Consider the following 21,309-nt stretch of genomic DNA (forward strand, 5'->3'; position numbering starts at 1 on the left):
AAAAACTGAAAGATGGATTAAAAAGCAAACTGGAAACCATAATTCTGGGGCCACCACTTTTGGCTGGAGCACTTGTTACAATGTTGTTTTCTGCTCATCTCGAAGTCACATTTCCTGTACTCTACAGGGTCAAGAATTCCACACTGCTAAAGGCTTTTGCTTTCCTATTTAACCTTTTACAGTCCTGACATCAAGTGCCTCCCTCAAACCTTTTATGTTTCTTTTGCATTAGGATGGAATGGGACACAAAGTCGTAAAGAAGCATTTCCTTAATACAGTTTAACTAAGAGATGCCTGATAGCTTGGTTTTCATGATTCTCATTGATTTTTCATTTGAGAATGCACTTCATTGCCTTTGCCAATAATAATGCAAAAAAAAAAAAAAAAAAGCATCCCAGCAGCCACTCAGAGTATTTTTGTTATTATGTGACTGATAACTATCTTTAAAGCTGAGCAAGATAATGCTCATTTGGTTTATGGTTGCAGTAGGTCAAACTGTCAGGTCAGTAATAAATATGCAATTGCTTCCGGGCAATAGAAATTGGACGCATTCATTTAAGATATTGCTTTTAGCTTCTACATATAAAACAAATAGATTTTTGGTTCAAGTGTTGGCACCTTCAATAGAGATGGCCTCAGGGAGCGCTTTGTTTATAGTTACTGGTGGATGCAGGTGTGTGATAAGTCTATCTGAATCCGTCACTTTCCAGACCCAGGGGGAGAATGACACTGCCCAGCTTCTAGATGTTTTTATTGTAGACAGGCAATTTCATATGGAATGAGTTTCTACAGAAATCCAAAGCAAGAGATGAAGTTCTTATATGTTTATCTATTTAGAGACAGGGTCTCACTCTGTTGCCCAGGCTGGAGTGCAGTGGTGCAATCATAGCTCACTGCAGGCTTGAACTGCTGGGCTCAAGCGATCCTTCTGTCTCAGCCTCTGGAATAGCTGGAACTACTGGCACATACCATTGCACTTGGGTAATTTAAAAAAAAAGTGTTTTTTTGTTTTTGTTTTTTTGGTAGAGACAGTGTCTCGCTTTGTTGTCCGGGCTGGTCTCAAACTCCTGGCTTCAAGCAATCCTCCTACTTCAGCCTTCCAAAGTGCTGGGATTACAGGTGTTAGTCACCACACGTGGCCAAGTGTATGAAATGCTTATAGATGTTGCTGGATGGAGGGGAGGAGAGGAGCTCTTCAAATGGAAGAATGTTGATATATTTAGTATCCTTGTCTTATAGTATGTGTGTTCATCAAGGACAGACCAGGCACTTTGGGAGGTCAAGGTGCGCTGATTACCTGAAGCCAGGAGTTCGAGACCAGCCTGGCTAACATGGTGAAACCCCGTCTCTACTAAAAATACAAAAAATTAGCTGGGTGTGGTGGCGGATGCCTGTAATCCCAGCTACTTAGGAGGCTGAGGCATGAGAATCACTTGAACCTGGGAGACAGAGTTCGCAGTGAGCCGAGATGGCACCACTGCACCCCAGCCTGGGTGACACAACAAGATTCCATCTCAAAAAAAAAAAAAAAAGGGACAGACCAGTGATACTGATTTCACTATAAACCTTTAATAATACAGGAAGGTTAAAGTAGGGTATATACTGGGGAAACCAGATTACTAAATCATGGGCTCTCCAGCCCAGGATAAATTGTTGTCTCCACTATGTTTTAGTAAGCCTATTCCAAATTTTCTTTTTAAAAATGTTTTATTTTTTAGAGACAGAGTCTCTTTCTGTTGCCCAGGCTGGAGTGCAATGGTGCAGTCATAGCTCGCTGCAGCCTTGAACCCCTGGGCTCAAGTGATCTTCCCATCTCAGACTCCTGAATAGCTGGGACTACAGGTGCACACCACCACTCCTGGCTAATTAAACAAATTTTTTTTTGTAAAGTAGGGGTTTTGCCGTGATGCCCAGGTTGGCCTCAAACTTCTGGCCTCAAGCAATCTTCCCACCTCAGCCTCCCAAAGCACTGGGATGGCAGGCATGAGCCACCATACCCAGCCCCCAATTTTCTTTTCTAGCAGCTTCTACACCACGTTTTGTGAATTACTTCCTAATCTACAAACACAAGCTCAACAAGGAGTCAAGGGCCAGTGCTTTCTGGATCTCCAGTGGTTAAGAGCAGATGCTAAATAAATATTTGTTAAGAGAATGAATACAGCAGCTTCACAATATGCCCCACAGATCCATATTCTTGTAGGTTCAGGGACTGCTGTGTAGACACAGCTCCCATCCTAAGCAAACAGTCTCCATATTAAGAATTCACTCTGCTCACCTGTGCCAGGTTCCCAGCTCCCTCCGGTCATTTGCATTGGGAAGGAAAGGAGGGAGAAAGCCGCATCCCTAAGCTTTCCTTGGAGGGCACCGTTCTTTTTGTTTATCTTAGCTGCACACAGAAAGAGATATGCTCAAGCACTTCTCTGGTCACTAAATATAAGGTACTGTTGTATGTTTGCCGTTGTTTCCGACAACACAGCATGGGTTGTCTGAGAGGTGGTAATGAACACCGAATGCCGCGTTCCCAGAAGCAGTTATTACAAGCCAGGCACGGAGGCTGCAGCCACTGATTTTCTCCTCTCTCACCGTCCAGCAGATAATACGTGGAAATCCCAAACCTATTTCCAAATAAATTGCTTTCCCAGAGCTGTGTCTTGTGGTTGTTTCTTCTGCAACTGGAAAATTGCTTTTCTATTTTGTTTATTTTTAAATTGTAGATAAGCTTGTGGCCAGGAATGCTGAATGACTGAACCCTTTTCAGAGGCCCCAGCCGATGCCAGTCACAGTTGAAACAAACGCGAGGACCTGAGGACAGCACAGACCCGAGCTCGCTCCCGTGCACCAGCATTCCTGGCAGTGGTTCTAAAGATGCATCTTCAATGAGTCAGGACTTTTTTCTTTCTTTCTTTCTTCCTTCCTTCCTTCCTTCCTTCCTTCCTTCCTTTCTTTTTTTTTGTTGAGACGGAGTCTCGCTCTGTCGCCAGGCTGGAGTTCAGTGGCATGATCTTGGCTCACTGCAATCTCCCGCCTCCCGGGTTCAAGCAATTCTCCTGCCTCAGCCTCCCAACTAGTTGGGATTACAGGTGCCTGCCACCACACCCAGCTAATTCTTTTTTTTTATTTTTTTATTTTTACTAGAGATGGGGTTTCACCATGTTGGCCAGGATGGTCTTGATCTCTTGACCTTGTGATCTGCCTACCTCGGCCTCCCAAAGTGTTAGGATTACAGGTGTGAGCCACCGTGCCCGGCCAGGCCATTTTAACCTTAATAGTTTGGGTAAATCAGACTCCCCAGACAGCACCAATCAGGCAATTCAATTAATTAGGATACAGTCTGCTGAAAGAAAAGATCCTTAATTGTTTACTGTCTAGGTTCTTAAACTAACATCCTGGCCGCAGGGTGTCTGTGAGTGCTGTAAAATGTAAGCAAAAATTTATTTTGTATGTAAACTTTTATGAAGGAAAGGGAATATAACTTCAAATTTCAAAGGGGGTGTGATGAAACCAGAGGTTAAAAGCTACTCGCTTTCTTTTCTTTCTTTTTTTTTTCTTTAAGAGATGGGGTCTTGCTCTGTTGCCCAGGCAGGAGAGCAGTGGTGCAATCATAGCTTGCTGCAGCCTTGAATACTTGGGCTCAAGCAAGTCTCCCGCCTCAGCCTCCCAACGTGTTGGGATTACAGGTGTGAGTCTCAAGCCCAGCCCATATTATTAATTGGTATGTGAAAATAAATTCTAATTATACCTGTCTTTTAAATTTGGAGTAATGGCTAACCAAGTTTCTTCTCTTTCTTCCTCAAATTTCTAAACACTTTTTAAAGGCTTTTTTTTTCTTAAGAAAAAAAACCCCAAAAAATCAACCATAAAAGATACTTATTTACAGCATTCAACAAGCAATTCTTAAAATTTATGACAGGAGATTCAAATTAAAATTTAAATAGATTATGACAATCATTACTTCAACTTGGGTGTGTTTGACTGTTTCTGCTGAATAGCTTAAAAGTTGGTTAGTTATAGGCTATAGCTTCTGATAACGGGATCTTCCATTCCCACCCCACCCCCTGGCTCACAAGCTACTTCTTGATTTTAATTAGTTTTGTTGTTGAGACGAGGTCTCACTCTGTCATCAGGGCTGGAGTGCAGTGGTGCAATAATAGCTCACTGCAGTCTTGAACTCCTGGGCTCAAGTGATCCTCCTGCCTCAGCCTCCTGAGTAGTTGGGACTACAAGTGTGCACCACCATGCCTGGCTAATTTTTAATTTTTTTTTTTTTTTGAGACAGATTCTCACTCTGTCACCCAGGCTGGAGTGCGTGGCGTGATCTTGGCTCACTGCAACCTCCACCTCCTGGGTTCAAGCAACGCTCGTGTGTCAGCCTCCTAAGTAGCTGGAATTACAAGCATGTACCACCACACCCACTTAATTTCTGTATTTTTAGTGGAGACAGGGTTTTGCCATGTTGCCAGGGTGATCTCGAACTCCTGACCTCAAGTTTTCTGCCCACCTCAGCCTCCCAAAGTGTTGGGATTACAGGTGTGAGCCACAGTTTTTTTTTTTTTGTTTGTTTTGTGGTAGAGATGGGGGGGTCTTGCTATTGCCCAGGCTGGTCTTGAACTCCTCCTGGCTTCAAGGGATCCTCCCACTTTGGACTCCCAAACTGCTGAAATTATAGGCATGAGCCACTGCACTCAGCTCACATTAAAAAAAAATGAAATTTGAGTCTTAAAACAGCGATAGAAATATTTCAAAAAAAAAATGTAAAAATGAGTTTCTCTAAGGGATGGATGCCAGTGTTTGATAAATGAAAATCTCAGTTACCCTATTTGTACACCTGGAAACATTAAACCTGAACTTCCAAGCTGGTTCTCCTACTGTTAGGAATGGAAGCTAGAAGGGAGATGGTCTGTAACTTTATAGGCCCCTGGGATGAGTCGTTGCTAGACCCCAACATTCAACGCTGAAGTAGAATCAGCTTTTCTTCTTTGCTCTGGAGGGAGAGAGCACAGGAAATACTGCAACATGCCCTCTGTCTAGCACAGGGGTTTTCAAATTCGCCTGCACGCTAGAATCAACTGAGAAGCTGAGGTCACACCCAAGCTGATTCAATTGGAATTTCTGGGGGTAGGTCCCAGGCATTGGTATTTTATAAAGTGTCCCAGGTAATTCCAAAGTGTAACTAAGGTTGAGATCCCTAACTCTAGCAAAATATAAATACTTTTTTTTGTTTTTTGAGATGGAGTCTCGCTCTGTTGCCCAGGCTGGAGTGCAGTGGCATGACCTCGGCTCACTGCAATCTCTGCCTCCTGGGTTCAGGTGATTCTCCTGCCACAGCCTCCCAAGTAGCTGGGATTACAGGCGTGTGACACCATACCCGGATGATTTTTTGTATTTTTAGTAGAGGTGGGGTTTCACCGTGTTAGCCAGGATGGTCTCGATCTCCTGACATCATGATCCGCCCACCTCGGCCTCCCAAAGTGCTGGGATTACAGGTGTGAGCCACCGCGCCCGGCCAATAATTATTTTAACATTGGATTTATAACTGGCTCTTGGTTAGTTTCAGGATGTATTAAAGGCTGCCAAAATGTCTTTGTTTGCATGTATCACCACGATTCAGATAATTTATATAGATGACCACCTGTATCTCTTTTTCTGAGGACAGAGTTAGTAAAAATAAAAGGAGGCCAGATGCAAACGAATCCTGTACAGAAGAGAGCACTCCTAAAAAATTGGGGAAATCTGAATCAAGTCTGTAGTTTAGTTAGTAATATAATGCCAATGTTCATTTCTTAGTTTTGATGAAAGTCACGTCGTTTGCAAGATGTTGACATTTGTTGAAGTTGGGTGAAGGGTATAAAGGAACTCTAATATGTTTGCAATTCTTCTTTAAGTCTATTTCAAAACTAAAGTTAAAAGATTAAAAAAAAGAAAGCAGACTTAGCATTAATGCTGCAAAACTGTTGATTGCTAACAATATTAAACATTCTTGGGCATAAGTTCTTACACTGTGACTTAGATGCTTTATTAATGAATACAACTTATGGAGTGAGAGAAGCTTAGAGAAATTTCCAATTTCCTGTCTACATTCTGCTTTATATATATTTTCTCCAGTTTCATCTAGATCCCACAAAATGTCAACAGCAGTTAATTCTGAAAGAGTCTCTGACAATATATGACCTAGAGTCACACATTCTATTATTTAGAAATTCTTTTTTTTTTTTTTTTTTTGGAGACAGTGTTTTACTCTGTTGCTCAGGGTGGAGTGCAGTGGCACCCTCTCGGCTCACTGCAACCTCTGCCTCCCGGGTTCAAGCGATTCTTCTGCCTCAGCCTCCCAAACAGCTAGGATTATGGGCACATGCCACCATGCCTGACTGATTTTTGTATTTTTAGTAGAGACGGGGTTTCACCATGTTGGCCAGGCTGGTCTCGAACTCCTGACCTCAAGTGATCTGTCCACCTCAGCCTCCCAAAGTGCTGGGATTACAGGTGTGAGCCACCATGCTCAGCCTACTAATAGAAATTCTACTCTCAGGAACAATCATGCTGCTGGTAAGAGTATCTTGCACTTGTACGGCACTTCACAGTTTATAAGTGCTTTCCACGTGATAGCCTTGTTTTATTTGCATTAGGAAATAGACAAATACATGTGATACACCACAGGTTGTCATAGAGAATGGAACTACGATTGCATTTTACTGTAAAACACACAGTGTAGCACCTGTATAAAGCACAGACACACACATGCTCACAATACACATGCAGAATTAGAAAACACGGTTATAAAACAATTTTGCTGTAGTGTCCCATGATACAGAGCAAGGCCAGGGGATGTAGTACTGTAAGGCTAGCGCTTACTACCTAGGAATCACCAAGCCAGAGCAGGTGAACACCCAAGGGCACTATTTTGCAGGGGCAGCTTTTGTTCTTCTTTCCTACCAGGAAAAGGAGAAAAGTTCAGATGAACAAAGAGGCACTCCCAATGTCTGTTGGCCCTGGCATTGTACCGCCAGGACCGACAGCCCTTGAGTCATGGCCTCACCACTGCCCAGCCTTGCAGGAGGCAGCTCTTCACCTCCTCTGGGCTCCTGACACCTGCCCTTTCCCCTGGTGCACCAGGCACATCTGCTAGTTCTTTTTCAGAAATCTTTTGCCAGCTCCAGTGGTTTTCTAGTGACCTCCAGCTGGCTGGCCGCCACTCCTTCTGTGGCTGGAGAGACCCTCCCACCTAGACTCCGGGGCAGGTGATGGAAATGGCTGCACTTTCTCTGGATCATGCCAGAAGGATGGCTCACTCCTCTTCATCACTGCCCCCCACAGAGCCTCCACGAAGCCAGCTCCACTACTAGAGGGGGCAAGACACTTTTATCCAGCCTGGCTTCTACGCACGCACACACGCACGCACACACGCATGCACGCACATGCTTTCCTGGTCAGCACAGAGAGCCGGGAGAACTCAGACATGGAGTGTACCAGCTTAGCTGGATGGGGAAGCTGAACTTGGGTGTGTGCACCCCCTGCTGTGACGTGTGGTTTTGGTGCTCTCAACCCCCCTGGGAGAAGAGTGACTTTCTACCTAGGTCCAATTCCTGCCAGTCAGTGCTGTTAGGGCAGTGATCTGAAATGTTCTGCAGACTCACATCATCTTCCCCTTCAGCCCAGGATCACACGTTCGTTTTTCAATTCTTGTTTATTCAACAGGGAAGCCTAATCAGGCCTCCTCTAGAGTTCACGGGATCTTTTAGTAAACTTAAGTGGGAAATGTGAACAATGGGGCTATGATTAATTGAAACTTAGGGTTTCCTTCTGATTAGTGAAAATAGTCTCAACAGCAATTTAAGTGGTTTACAGTGATTCTCAGGAGAAAGGGGAGAGAATAATCTACATTTGTAAAAGTAATTGTTCTACATGTGCATTTGTTTAAAAACTTTTTAAAAAATTGCAGTGCTGGGTCCTTCCCCGCACAGCCCTGAACCTTTCCCAGCTGGGCTTACTTGGCCCTGCCTGCAATTCCTCCTGCCCACCGACGGCCACTCCCACCTGCATTCCAGTTCCCTGCAGGCTCCAGGATGAGGGGCCCACCTTGCTCCTCCCAGCTTTCTTGAGGAAGATGTGGCTTTGCTCCTGCTGCCTGCTCTCTGAACACACCACAGCCTGAAATGTCCCTGATTTACAGGGTGACCAGATGGTCCAGTTTGCCCAAGACAGTCCCAACGACACCCCCTTTTGTTCAGTGTCTCAATTTGGATAATAAGTCATAGGACCACCCCTTCCACTTGCATCTCACCAAGGCCAAGTGTAGCCATGTGCAGGGACATCTGGTTGCCTCTCTCACTGGCCCATGTTGATGCCCACCTGTTCTTGCTTCAGTGGCACCACCTGATTCCCAGGGCCTCGGCTCCCCTGTACTGTCTTGCCTGGCCACTAACCTAACACTGATCTATTAGTAGTTTAGGAAATCATCTCTGCAATTCTGAAGATCTGGAAGACAGAGAGAGAGAGTCTGTGTGTGTGTTTGTGACTGTACGTGTGTGCACAGAGGAAAGAGAATTATGAACTATTTTCTTAGAATAGCTCATTTTTATCTAGAAATCTATACAGGTATTCAGTATACTCTTTTGATAACAGTACCTTAAAAAGAAAATGGAAATTTTAGTAAAGATTTTCCTTACTTCTATTACACAACACCACTTTATAGAGCCAAACTGAAAAGACCCTTGAAAGCAAATATTCTTCTCATCAGATCAGTGATCTGAATTTTTTATTTTCATAGTCGCTTTATTTCAGTTTAGACACTGAAACTGCACAGGTTATTTTCATTTTGAATTTATCATCAAATTCACTTCCTGTTATTGTTATCCCAACAGTAGAGAGAAATGTTTCATTTCCAGAAGTTTTCATTTAACTTAAATAGAAAACAAACTCACATAGATCCACTTAAAAAAAAATAAACATTTCAGTCTGAACACAAACCTGCTTGATTAGAAGAACTAGTTTACCTAATAATTTTATAATATTAGCATCACCCTAATTATATCCTTTGGCTGTACCAGGCATGACCACAAGGCCTTTGAAATTCAGATGATGAACTTGGACTGACCCCAGACCATGGGACCCAAGTGGTCTGCAGCTGATTTCGCTGCTAACAGCTGGAGTGGAGCAGTGTCAGGTTCTGCACTGACCCCCCCTTCGGGCTGTGAGGGCTCAAGGCAGTACTTACGTTTCATCTGTGAATGCTATTCCAAAGTACTCCTTTTCCTTCAGATTGAAGTGAGAAGCCACAAGGTCAAGAAGCTCCTTGGCCAACAGCTTGGGCTGCAAGAAGAATACAATGGAAGAAGGGTAAGTGATGAGAGACTGCTTTTCCTAAAATATGCAATCTCAGGTTTCCATTATTTTTTCAATGAAATGTCACAAAGCTCAAGTATTTTGAAGCAAATGATTTTTATAAACCCAAACAAATAGACAATGACACTGATGAGCACACAGCCAAGTCAAGGGTCATCAACAGATAGAGACCTTCTGTTTTGTTTCCTAGAAGGGTTTTTTTTTTTTTTTTTTTTTTTTTAATTGAGATGGAGTCTCGCTCTGTCATCCAGGCTGGAGTGCAGTGGCATGATCTTCGCTCACTGCAACCTCTGCCTCCCGGGTTCAAGCGATTCTCATGCCTCAGCCTCTGGGATTATAGGCATATGCCACCACGCATGGCTTTTTTTTTTTTTTTTTTTTTGGTTTTAGGAAAGATGGGGTTTCACCATATTGGCCAGGCTGGTCTCTAACTCCTGGCTTCAAGTGATCCACCTGCCTCAGCCTCCCAAAGTGCTGTGATTACAGACGTGCGCCACCACACCTGGCTAATTTTTGTATTTTTAGTAATCCCAGCTACTTGGGAGGCTGAGGAAGGAGAATCGCTTGAAACTGCAAGGCAGAGGTTGCAGTGAGCCAAGATCACGCCACTGCACTCCAGCCTGGGTGACAGAGTGAGACTCTGCCTCAAAAAAAAAAAAAAAAAGATATCTGCCAGTCTAAAGAAGCACACCAGAGCGTTAGGCATAAAGTCATGGTAGATGTTTGTATTGTTAACATGTTATTCACCTTGGTCTGTTACTACTGAAGTGACCACAGAACACCAGGCACTGAAGTGGGGGAGGGAGGGAAAGGCTGTCTGATGGGGATACAGGGTCGGAAGAGAAGAGTTATTTCTAAACTAGCCTCGAGGTCATGCATTTGAAAATACATTGGCTTTATGAAAATTACTCCATTCCAAGCATACTCACCAGATATTAGGAAAGTTATTTCATTATCTGTTGGTTTTTTTTTTTTGAGATGGAGTCTCACTCTGTCACCAGGCTGGTGTGCAGTAGTGCGATCTTGGCTCATTGCAACCTCTGCCTCCTGGGTTCAAGTGATTCTCTTGCCTCAGCCTCCCGAGTAGCTGGGACTACACGTGCGCGCCACCATGCCCAACGAATTTTTGTATTTTTAGTAGAGACAGGGTTTCACCATGTTGTCCAGGATGGTCTCGATCTCTTGACCTCGTGATCTGCCTGCCTCGGCCTCCCAGTGTTGGGATTACAGGCGTGAGCCACTGCACCTGGCCGACAGTTGGTTTCTTATTTCACTTTTTGGGTACTGCCATGGACTGAATTATATCTTCCCAAAATGCATGTGTTAAAGCTCTGACATCCAGTGGTATTTGGAAATGGGACCTTTGGGAGACAATTAGGTTTAAATGAGTTTATGAGGGTGGGGCCCCCAAGATGGGATTCGTGTCCTTATAAGAAGAGACACCAGAGAGCCTGCTTCCTCTCTCTGCCATGTGGGGCCAAAGTGTAAAGGTGGCCCTCACCAGGAGCTAACCATGCTGGCACCCTGATATTGAAATGACTGTTTAATACAACAGACATTTATTTATTGAATGCCTACTATGTACAGGGCACTGCCCACATGCTGTAGGAGACAGAAAAATAAGCAAGGTGCAGCACAGGCCATAGGGACCTTAGACTTTTAACAGGGACACGGAGTAAGAGCTAGCGCTAAGTTTAAAAAGCCAAAGAAGATGCTCCACCCTTTTCTGTCTCACTCCTGGGCTCCTGGGTGGCAGCCTCAGGGCCTAGATGACCATCAATTCACTGATGAAAACCACTGAAACTGAAAGAATGGGTTTGAAGCTTCCTCCCCAGCAGACAGGAATGGACAGGAGAACCCAACGTGATAAATCAATACCACCTCATAGTCTATACTTCCATTCATACTTAATTTTGAAAAAGTGAAAAAGCAATCTCTATAACCAACAGGGAATTCAAGGTGATACGTCAGACCCTCCTTCACTCCTGGTGGAACGTCTACTCTGCGAGAATGCAGTGGAGTAAACGTGGCACATCTCAGAAGGTCGCTGATGAATTACGAAGTAGAATGCAAGATGGGCGCTCTTGAAGCTTCCGGTAAATGCTGTGTTTGCCATGGGCTGTGGCCAGCACTAGCTCCACCCCCAGGAAGTATTCGGCTGCCCAATAACAAAGGCTTTGCTGGATCACTTGTGACTATGAGGTAGTGTGGCTGCTTTTTAAATTGCAAGGTAGTGGCCGGGCGCTATGGCTCACGCCTGTAATCCCAACACTTTGGGAGGCCGAGGTGGGCAGATTGCGTGAGGTCAGGAGTTTGAGACCAGCCTGGCCAACATGGCAAAACCTTGTCTCTACTGAAAATAAAACAATTAGCCAGGCGTGGTGGCGTGTGCCTGTAATTCCAGCTCTCGGGAGGCTGAGGCAGAGCTCTTGAACCTGGGAGGTGGAGGTTGCAGTGAGTAGAGATCACGTCACTGCACTCCAGCCTTGGCAACAGAGCGAGACTGTCTCAAAATAAAAATAAATAAATTGCAATATACATATGCCCCTCGAATTATGATGGGGCTACATCGTGGTAAGCTCATTGGAAGTTGAAAATATTGTAAATCGAAAATACATTTAATACACCTTACCCACCAAACATCACAGCTTAGCCTAGCCTACCTTAAAGGTGCTCTAAACACTGCCACTGGCCTACAGTTGGGCAAAATCATCTAATGTCAAGCCTGTTTTATCATAGAGTGTTGAATGGCTCATGTACTTTATTGAATTCAGTACACTGTAGACTATCAGTTGTTTACTCTTGTGACTGTATGGCTGAGCAGCGCTGCCAGAGCATATTGTACCGCATACTGCTAGCCTGGGAAAAGATCAACATTCAAAATTGGAAGTACAGTTTCTACTAAAAGTGCATTGCTTTTGCACCAGTGTAAAGTAGAAAAATCATAAGTCAGACCATCATAGGTTAGGGACAGTCTGTGATATAATTTACCTGTCCAAATGATTGCTACCGCTTTCAAAGTAGTCACTGTATTTCTCTGATGCTTGCCATTTCTTGAAACATTTTTGATAATCTTTTGGGTTTGCCCTTGAGGCTTGTGTCAGATTTGTCAACGCGTTTTCACTGGTGATAAATCTTCCTGTGCTCGAGAATGGATTTGATTTTTTTTTCAAATGCCAAAAGTCACTTAAAGTCAAGTCTAGTGAACAGAGATGGAGGAGGAGGAATGGGTGATTATGCCTGGTCAACCCAGTTTCATAAAATGAAGTGTGACTACAAAGTAATTATTGTGGGTTCTTGGGGATTATGATGAGAGGTCTGGTCCAAACTTGAAAACAATAAAAATAAGATTTCGTTCTTTTTGAGATTTTAACTTTAAGGCTGGGCACAGCGGCTCTTGCCTATAATCCCAGCACTTTGGGAGGCTGAGGCAGGAGGATCCTTTAAGCCCAGAGGCAATATAGCAAGACCCCATCTCTACAAAAAAAAAATTTAAAAATTAGCCAGGCATGATGGCATGCACTTGGGACTAGCCCTAGCTATTCAGGAAGCTCAGACCGGAGGATTGCTTGAGTCCAGGAAATTGAGGCTGCAGTGAGCTATGATCATGCCACTGCACTCCAGCCTGGGCAATAGAGTGAGACCCTGTTTCAAAAAAAAAAAAAGAAAGGGAAAGAGAGAGAGAAAAAAAAGAAAGAAAGAAAGAGAGAGAGAAACAGAGAGCAAGAGAAAGAAAGAAAGAGAGAGAGAGAAAAAAAAGAGAGCTAAACTTTAAAGCCTACATCTCAACAGATTTGATCAGAGATACATAAGTTTGCCCAGAAAGAGAAAGAATGATTCCCAGTGCTGGCATAGTTTATCTAGAACATATATTCATCACTCCATAGAATGACTGGGCCTGAATGGAAGGGGGTGAGTGGAGGCAGGGTGGGAGGGGCAGTTGGGGAAGGGAGATGAACCCAGGAAGCAAACGTGATCTTAGCCAATAGGTGTTGAATATTTGGGTCCCTTACCGGGTGGTAAGGCCTTTTATGTGGCAGAAATGGAGGCCTGGGGTTACTTTAGCTGATCATGTTATGTTGAACTCTCCTAATTCCATGCCTCCCAAGGAACACCTACATCCTGGATATGTCCCTCATATATGAACTCATTATCATCCAGAATAGAGATTATCATTCTTTTGCCAAAGAAGATTCTGAGACTGAGAGATACCAGGCAGGCTGTCCTGGGTCTCACAGCCAAGCTGGGATTCAAAACAAGGTTGAGATACACAGCATGGAATATTATTTTGCCCTAAAAAGGAATGAAATCCTGACGTGGATGGAACCTGAAGACATTATGCTAAGTGAAAGAAGCCAGACACAAAAAGACAAATATTGTATGATTGCACTTAGATGAGGTAATTAAACAGGTAAATTCATAGAGACAATAGAAAAGAGGTTGTCACGGGCAGAGGTGGTGGCAGATGGGGGGTTATTGCTTAATGGTTACAGCATTTCTGTACTGGATGATGAAAAAGTTTTGGAAATATTAGTGATTGTTACATGACATTGTGTATGCATTTGATGCCACTGAATTGCACATACAAAAATGGTTAAAATGGTAAGTTTGATGTTACATATATTTTGACACAATCAAAAAAAAAGGAAAAAGGGGGAAAGGAGGTCTGATAGTTTCAAAGCCCACAAGTGTAATCCCTCTGCCACTCTACCTCTGTTGACCCTGCTTCCAGGGTGAGAGCCTAAGGATCATGCCTCAAGGGCCCTGGCTGAGTGAAGGCTACATGACTCACTTGAAACCAGTGCACTGACATTATGGATTTATACATCAGTACTTTCAACCTGGTTAATGTGAGTCTTCCCCTGAGAATGAAAAATCAGGTTTCTGAGTCTGCAGAATAAAGAGATGGCTTAACACACTGAAGAATTCACCAGAGTAATGGATACCACCATGGAAGCATTGTGGAGACTGAGTTTTTGCCTTACCATGGTGATATGTCTCTCTGATTTAGCCTGTCACACTACAATAAGAAAACAAGTTTTCTTGGTGACTCATAAACTGAAGTCAAGGAAAAGGCTCTGAGCAGTAGCTGCCTGGCTGGAACAAACTTCATCTTTTCAAATAAACTTTTTCAACAATTGTACCTATCTGGATTTATATCTTTTGTTAAAAAATTTAAAAGGTCAGTCCCATTACTTTACACAACAGTTATTATAGACCATATGTATCAATTTCCAGGAAGAAAAGCCTACATTTATTACTTGCAATTTACAAATGGAGAAATAAAGGCCGTGAAGAGGGAGAAAATGGATCCCAGAAGATGTTGAGGTTACAACTCCTGACTCTTAGCTGCTTTTAAAGCCACACACATTTTTTCTGCTGTCATGGTGACTGGCAACAGCCTAGAAGGTGGCTGCTCTGTCAATGAGAGTGAGAGTTGATGGATGGGCATGTAGTGAGAGTGAGAAATACACATCGTTTCACTGTTTAAGTCACAGAGACATTGGGGGTTGTTTGTCATTGCAGCATAACCTAGCCTATCCTGATTGATTCAGGCACTGAGTCTTTTATTTTCTGTACAGTTGATTTAAAACAATTTGTGGCATCAGCCCCTTGATTTCCTGATCTTGCAAATGAAGACAATATCCCCCGCTGATGTGACAGTGATTAATATACTACATTGTTCTGAAAGTTTCTTAAACTCCTTCAGAGAAAGTTGCTGGGCAAGCAGAAAGCAATCTGCTCTTATGTGCTTTGAAGGGATGTTTACAGAATCCCGCTGAGTATAATTTGCCAATTACTGGTGCTGTAAACATTTGTGGAGCTTTGCAGGGATCGGACTGGGAGCAAGGCCAGAAAGGCAGCTTGTAGCCCAGTCGCATTCTATTGGACAACCTGGGCAGGAGCCCAGAGGCCACGTGAGCAAGGCAGCCCTGTGCTCCCTGGGTTTGTCAGAATTAGCCTCTTGTGGGCCATCAGCCGTCCTGGCCCTAAGAGGTCATTACATCTAAGACTGGCTTTCTCTTAGCCTATAATTAACTTTGTTCACTCAAATAGTTTCTCTCTTTTCTTTTTGTATCTCAAACTCTTTTTCCATTGTCCCTCTTAGCTTTTATTTCTCCTGACACCTGACAAATAAAATCTCCTTGCAAACATCCCTCCTTAACATATACTTCTCAGTGGCACCACTCACAGAGCTAATAGGACAGTCTTTCCAACACCAACTGGGCTTAGAAACCTGGGCTTCAGCCATGTGCTTTAGCAAGGAAAGGAAAGCACTGGTTCTAAATACTTAGGGAAGAAAGGGGAGGAGCTCTCAGTCAGTGCTTTGTGGCTCCAGCACCCAGATCTGAGTTCTTGAGAACACTGGATGATTCCAGTGGGAACTGTTCACATTCCCAGCATATTACAGGGTTACAGATCAGGTCCTGACTACTTCCTGGCCTGCTTCTTCCAGGCAGGACACAACCAACTAGAATGATCAAAACAGCACTTAACGTGTTGCAGGGCTGTAAAGTGCTCTAGGCACACTGATATGGTTTGGCTGTGTCCCCATCCAAATCTCACCTTGAATTGTAATAATCCCCAGGTGTCAAGGGTGAGGCCAGGTGGAGATAACTGAATCATGGGTGTGGTTCCCCCATCTGTTCTGATGGTAATGAATAAGTATCACAAGATCTGATGGTTTTATAAATGGGAGTTCCCCTGCACAAGCTCTCTTGCCTGCCGCCATGTAAGATGTGCCTTTGCTTCTCCTTTGCCTTCCGCCATGATTGTGAGGCCATGTGGAACTGTGAGTTCACTAAACCTCTTTCCTTTATAAATTACCCAGTCTCAGGTATGTCTTTATTAGCAGCATGACAACAGACTAATACACACACCCACATGACAACATCCTTTCAGGTGACTTCCACGAGCCCTTCAGGTAAATTCTGGGGAAAGGAATTCAAGGATGAGGTAGCACCCAGGCACCTCACCAATTCCTCACAGAATACTATATTCCACAGTATACTATACTACATACAGTATCAAGCTGTAAATGCTAGCCTGGTATTTACCATCACTTATATTTTATGCCACCAACTTAAACTTGACATGTGTCTATCCAGATAGATGATCTTAGACAAATTACGCAAGCTCTCTGGGCCTCAGTTTTCTCATCTGTACAATGATGAACTACTGTAGATAAAAAGAATTCCTATACTAAGATATTATTTATGTTATTATTATTATTGTTTTTAGAGACAGGGACTTACTCTGTTGCCCAGGCTGGAGTGCAGTGGTGCCATAATATCTCACTGCAGCCTCCAACTCCTGGGATCAGTGATCCTCCAGCTTCAGTCTCCTGAGTACGGGGGGACTACAGGTATGTACCACCATGGCTGGCTAATTAAAAAACAATTTTTTTTTGTAAAGATGGATTCTTTCTATGTTGCCCAGGCTGGTCTTGAACTCCTGGCCTCAAGTGACCCTTTTTCTTTGGCTTCCCAAAGTGCTGGGATGACAAGTGTGACCCAATGCACCCAGCCTTTATTCCTTATGTTATTATTAAATTTAGCTTCTTCCTTTCCTACAAACGATCCTGACTTCCTAAGAGTGTTATTCACCCATTCGAAAAAACTTGAACGCCATCTGCATCCTTCATGATCTCTTGAATCTAGTCAGTTAATATATCCTGTCTTTCTTATATAATTTCAGGTAAGTTACTAAACCTCTCTGTGCCTCAGTTTCCTCTCAGCTATTAAATGAGGATAATGACTATACCCAGGTCACAAGGCTGTTTTGAGAATTAAATAAATTAGTCTGATCTATATGAAGTACTTAGAATATGCCTGGCATGGAATGTTACTTGTATTCATTATTTCAGATCCTAATCATAAATTATTTAAAAAATTCCATGTGTGGCCAGGCACGGTGGCTCACGCCTATAATCCCAGGACTTTGGGAAGCCGAGGTGGGCAGATCACCTGAGGCCAGGAGTTTGAGACTAACCTGGCCAACATGGTGAAACCCTGTCTCTACTAAAAATACAAAAAAATTAGCTGGGCGTGGTGGCACATGCCTGTAATCCCAGCTACTCGAGAGGCTGAGGCACGAGAATCGCTTGAACCTAGGAGATGGAGGTTGCAGTGAGCCGAGATCGCACCACTACCCTCCAGCTTGGGTGACAGAGTGAGACTCTGTCTCAAACAAAACAAAACAAAACAAAATCCCCACTCCATATAGTATCAAGTTCTAAATGCTAGCCTGGTATTTAAGACCACCCTTTGAACCCAGCCCCAGTTTACCTATCCAACCTCACTTTTGCCCAGTTCCCTACAAAAATATCCATTTCTGTTCAATCTATTTGATTGAACTAAAGAAAACACCGATCTCATTTTTATTTCCAAATCTTTGTACATTCCATTCTCCCCCTCCCCCTTCCCATTTAAATTTTATCCTGCTCAAAGCCCACTTCCTCCATGAAGCCCTCCCTGACCATCCTGCCTACAAATGCTCTCTCCCTCCTCTGGATTTCTACAGCACTCAACACAGGCACCTTAGTCACACTTGGCACATGTGCTCTTGTGTTGTGGTAAACTTTGTGTGACATGATTTGTTACACTCTATAGCGGGCTGAATGGTGGTCCCCAAAAACATATGTACCCATCCCAGTCACTGGAACCTGTGAGTATTACCTTTCATCACAAAAGACGTGATCCTTGGGAGGAGGAACTAATCCTGGTGGGCTCTAAGTGCCATTATATTGTCTCCTTTTTTTTTTTTTTTTTTCCTGAGATGGGGTCTGGAGTGCAGGCTGGAGTACAGTGGCACGATCTCAGGCTGGAGTGCAGTGGCATGATCTCAGCTTACTGCAACCTCCACCTCCCAGGTTCAAGCAATTCTCATGCCTCAGCCACCCAAGTAGCTGGGATTATAGGCATGTGCCACCACACCCAGCTAATTTTTTTGTGTTTTTAGTAGAGATGACGTTTCAACATGTTGGCCAGGCTGGTCTCAAACTCCTGAGCACAAGGGATCCACCTGCCTTGGCCTCCCAAGGTCCTGGGATATATTGCCTCCTTATAAGAGAGATACAGAGGGTTTTTAAAAAACAGACATACAGGAGAGAAGACAGAGGCAGAGACCTGAGTGATGAGTGATGAAGACACAAGCGAGGAACCCCAGTCACTAGAAGCTGGAAGAGGTGGGGAAGCGATTGTCCCCTCCAGCTACCTCCAGAAATTTGGGAGAGTGAGTTTCTGTTATTTTCCAGCCATCAGGTTTGTGGTTATTTGTTATGGCAGACACAGGAAACTCATACACCCTCAGATGGAAACCCCGAAGACCTCGTTTCCCTGTAATTGAAGGGAACTCAGCACTGGTTGGTTGTGACATGAGTGATCTCAGTGTGAAGCCTGCATTGACACTGGTGTTCTCTCTCCACTGTCTCTGTGGCACTCTGGGTGGGGAAGGCAGGCGGGCCTTGGTCTCAGCCGACCTTGGGTCACTCCATGGTGAAGCAGGCCCCTTAAGCTTCTTCTTGTTATCCTATTCCCTTGGGGCATCTCACAGATTCTAAGTCAAAAGAGTTGCCACTTCTGAGTTAATTGTGTCTCAAAAAAAAAAAAAAAATTCAAACAGCAAACAAGCAGTAACCGTCAAGTGACACCCATCTGTGCTTTGGGAGGAACCACGGTCTCCTCTGAAGAGCGACCCTCTCAGCTCCTGCTCTTCGCCAAGGGTGTTTTTGACAATTCCTTTGTCACCGCAGAGCCCCCAGTGACTGCTAAGCTGCCAGGGTTTGGACACGCATGGCCGGATGGCACAGCCACAGCCGCCGCTCTGTGCCCAGCACTACCTGCCCACCCACTCTGCCCGGGACCCCGGGACCTGCTGGATGGGTAGCTCCCTGCCCTTTAGGAGTGGGTGCAGCTGTGGGATGGCAGACAGGGGCTGTCTGGGAGTGCGTGTAAAACGTGGCCCGTCTGCCCCCATCTCTCTGGACACCAGGGGCTGGGGTTAGCTTTTCGGAAAACCCAGAGGGAAAGAGCAGGGGAAGGAGCGCAGCTTTGAATAAATGAGCCTGAGCAAGCTGCCGGGTCTGAAGCCTGGGCTGTCACTGTGTGTCTCTCTCCATCCCCATGGGGGCTCTGAGCCCAGCAATGGCTCAGCGGCTGCTCATTATTCCCGGGGAGGGGAAGCTGCTGCGGGGGGAGCATGAGGTGGCTCTGTGCAGCTCTGTCCACTGTGTGGCCAGCAGGTCTGGGCGGCGACTCCCCTCCTTGTCGCCCTGCTGCTTAGCTGGGAAGGCTGGTTTCCTTCCTGCCTCTCCAGCACAGCCCTGGGTTCTGTGGCAGGGGACACAGGGAGGCTACTTCCTGTAGGCAGACGGGTGTGAAGAATAATGGAGTTGCACTGTCTTGGCTCTCAGGCACCCAGAACAGGTGGGGGAGGCCCCGAAGCCAAGATCAGAGACCCGCCTGCCAGAGGTGGCATCTCTTTACCCAGAGGTCCCTGCCCAGCCTGAACCGGGATCCATTCGTGCACATGAGACAAATCCTTTACCTCTAGTCTAGGAGTGACAGTGGCATCACATCGCTGCAGCAGAACAGCAAAGCTGCCAACAACACTGCCCACCTGTCCCTGCCTGCAGCTGCTACTTCACATGAATTCACGCAGCCAGCCCTAGAAACCAGAAACACCTGAAGTAGACACCAGGATTGCCCCCATGTGATAGAGGGAACTGAGATACAGCCAGAGAAGCAACTTGCCAAATTCACAGAGCGAATCAGTGGGAGAACTGAACCGCGGCACACAGGTGGGCATGGGTCACCCAGGATTATAGGAAGAGCCAGAGAGACCATCTGCCCAGCCCACTTCATGACAGCAGCAGAAAGGAAAGCCTAGAGGAGGCCAGAAACCTGTCCAGGATGAGGGTGGGCACCTTGGTTACCAGCATAGGTGAGGTGGCCCCGAAGTGCCTGCCACACCTCCACCCTTTGCCCCCACTAATGTTACACTTAGGGGACAGAGCAGGTCTCGAAGCTCTGAAGCAGGAAGGAAAGAAACAAAGTACATCAAGGAAAGGGGTAAAAGTGGTCACTGACAGAAATGGAAACGATGCTTGGGTCTAGACTCACAGGGGCCCCTCTCCTAGCACCAGCATCTTCTGCATGGTGCCTGCGCTGTAAGCTTTGCTTACATCATCTCGTTCAATCTTCAAAGCAACCCTGCAATGGTCTGCAGATGGGACACTGAGGTTCTGAAATGTTACGTGGTATGTCCAAGGTTCTAAGACACAATGGGTGTGGGACCTACAAGGGCTTCCGTCCAGGGCTGACTCCAAAGCCTTGCTTTTTACTCAACTAAATTAAATCCATTCTTCAATTTATTTTTATTCTTACATTTAAAAAAAATTGATACATGAAATATATTTCTTGTGCTGATTTTAAATATATAAGTATCTGCCTGGGCACGATGGCTCACGCCTGTAATCCCAGCACCTTGGGAGGCCGAGGCGGGTGCATCACCTGAGGTCAGAAGTTTGAGACAGCCTTGCCAACATGATGAAACCCTGTGTCTACTAAAAAACACAAAGAAATTAGCCAGGTATGGTGGTGTGCACCTGTAGTCCCAGCTACGCGGAAGGCTGAGGCAAGAGAATCGCTTGAACCTGGGAGGCAGAGGTTGCAGTGAGCTGAGATTGCACCACTGCACTCCAGCCTGAGTGATAGAGCAAGACTCCATCTCAAAAAAAAAAAAGATATATATATATATACACACACACACACACACACATACGTACACACATAGATATATATGTATGTATCTATTTGTGATGTACATGATGTTTTCATGTATATGCACATGTGGGCTGACCCATCAAGCTAATAAACATATCCATCACCTATCATACTTACGATTTTTGTAGTGAGAACATTTCAAAACTACTCTCTTAGCAATTTTCAAGCATTGAAGACATTGTTA

The 21,309-nt window shown here is 44.7% G+C and overlaps 1 protein-coding gene across 14 annotated transcripts in view; it reads right to left on the reverse strand.

The window, feature by feature from the left end:
- Positions 1 to 21,309, reverse strand: part of FRMD4A (FERM domain containing 4A) — a 688,079-nt gene that overhangs the window by 155,923 nt on the left and 510,847 nt on the right. For all 14 annotated transcript variants that reach the window (XM_063781409.1, XM_054660740.2, XM_054660742.2 and 11 more), the window contains one exon: positions 9,212 to 9,306. In XM_063781409.1, the coding sequence (XP_063637479.1) occupies positions 9,212 to 9,306 (95 nt within the window). The remainder of the gene's footprint in view (positions 1 to 9,211; positions 9,307 to 21,309) is intronic.

This window comes from Pan troglodytes, chromosome 8 (genome assembly GCF_028858775.2).
Source record: "Pan troglodytes isolate AG18354 chromosome 8, NHGRI_mPanTro3-v2.0_pri, whole genome shotgun sequence".
NCBI classification, from domain to species: domain Eukaryota; kingdom Metazoa; phylum Chordata; class Mammalia; order Primates; family Hominidae; genus Pan; species Pan troglodytes.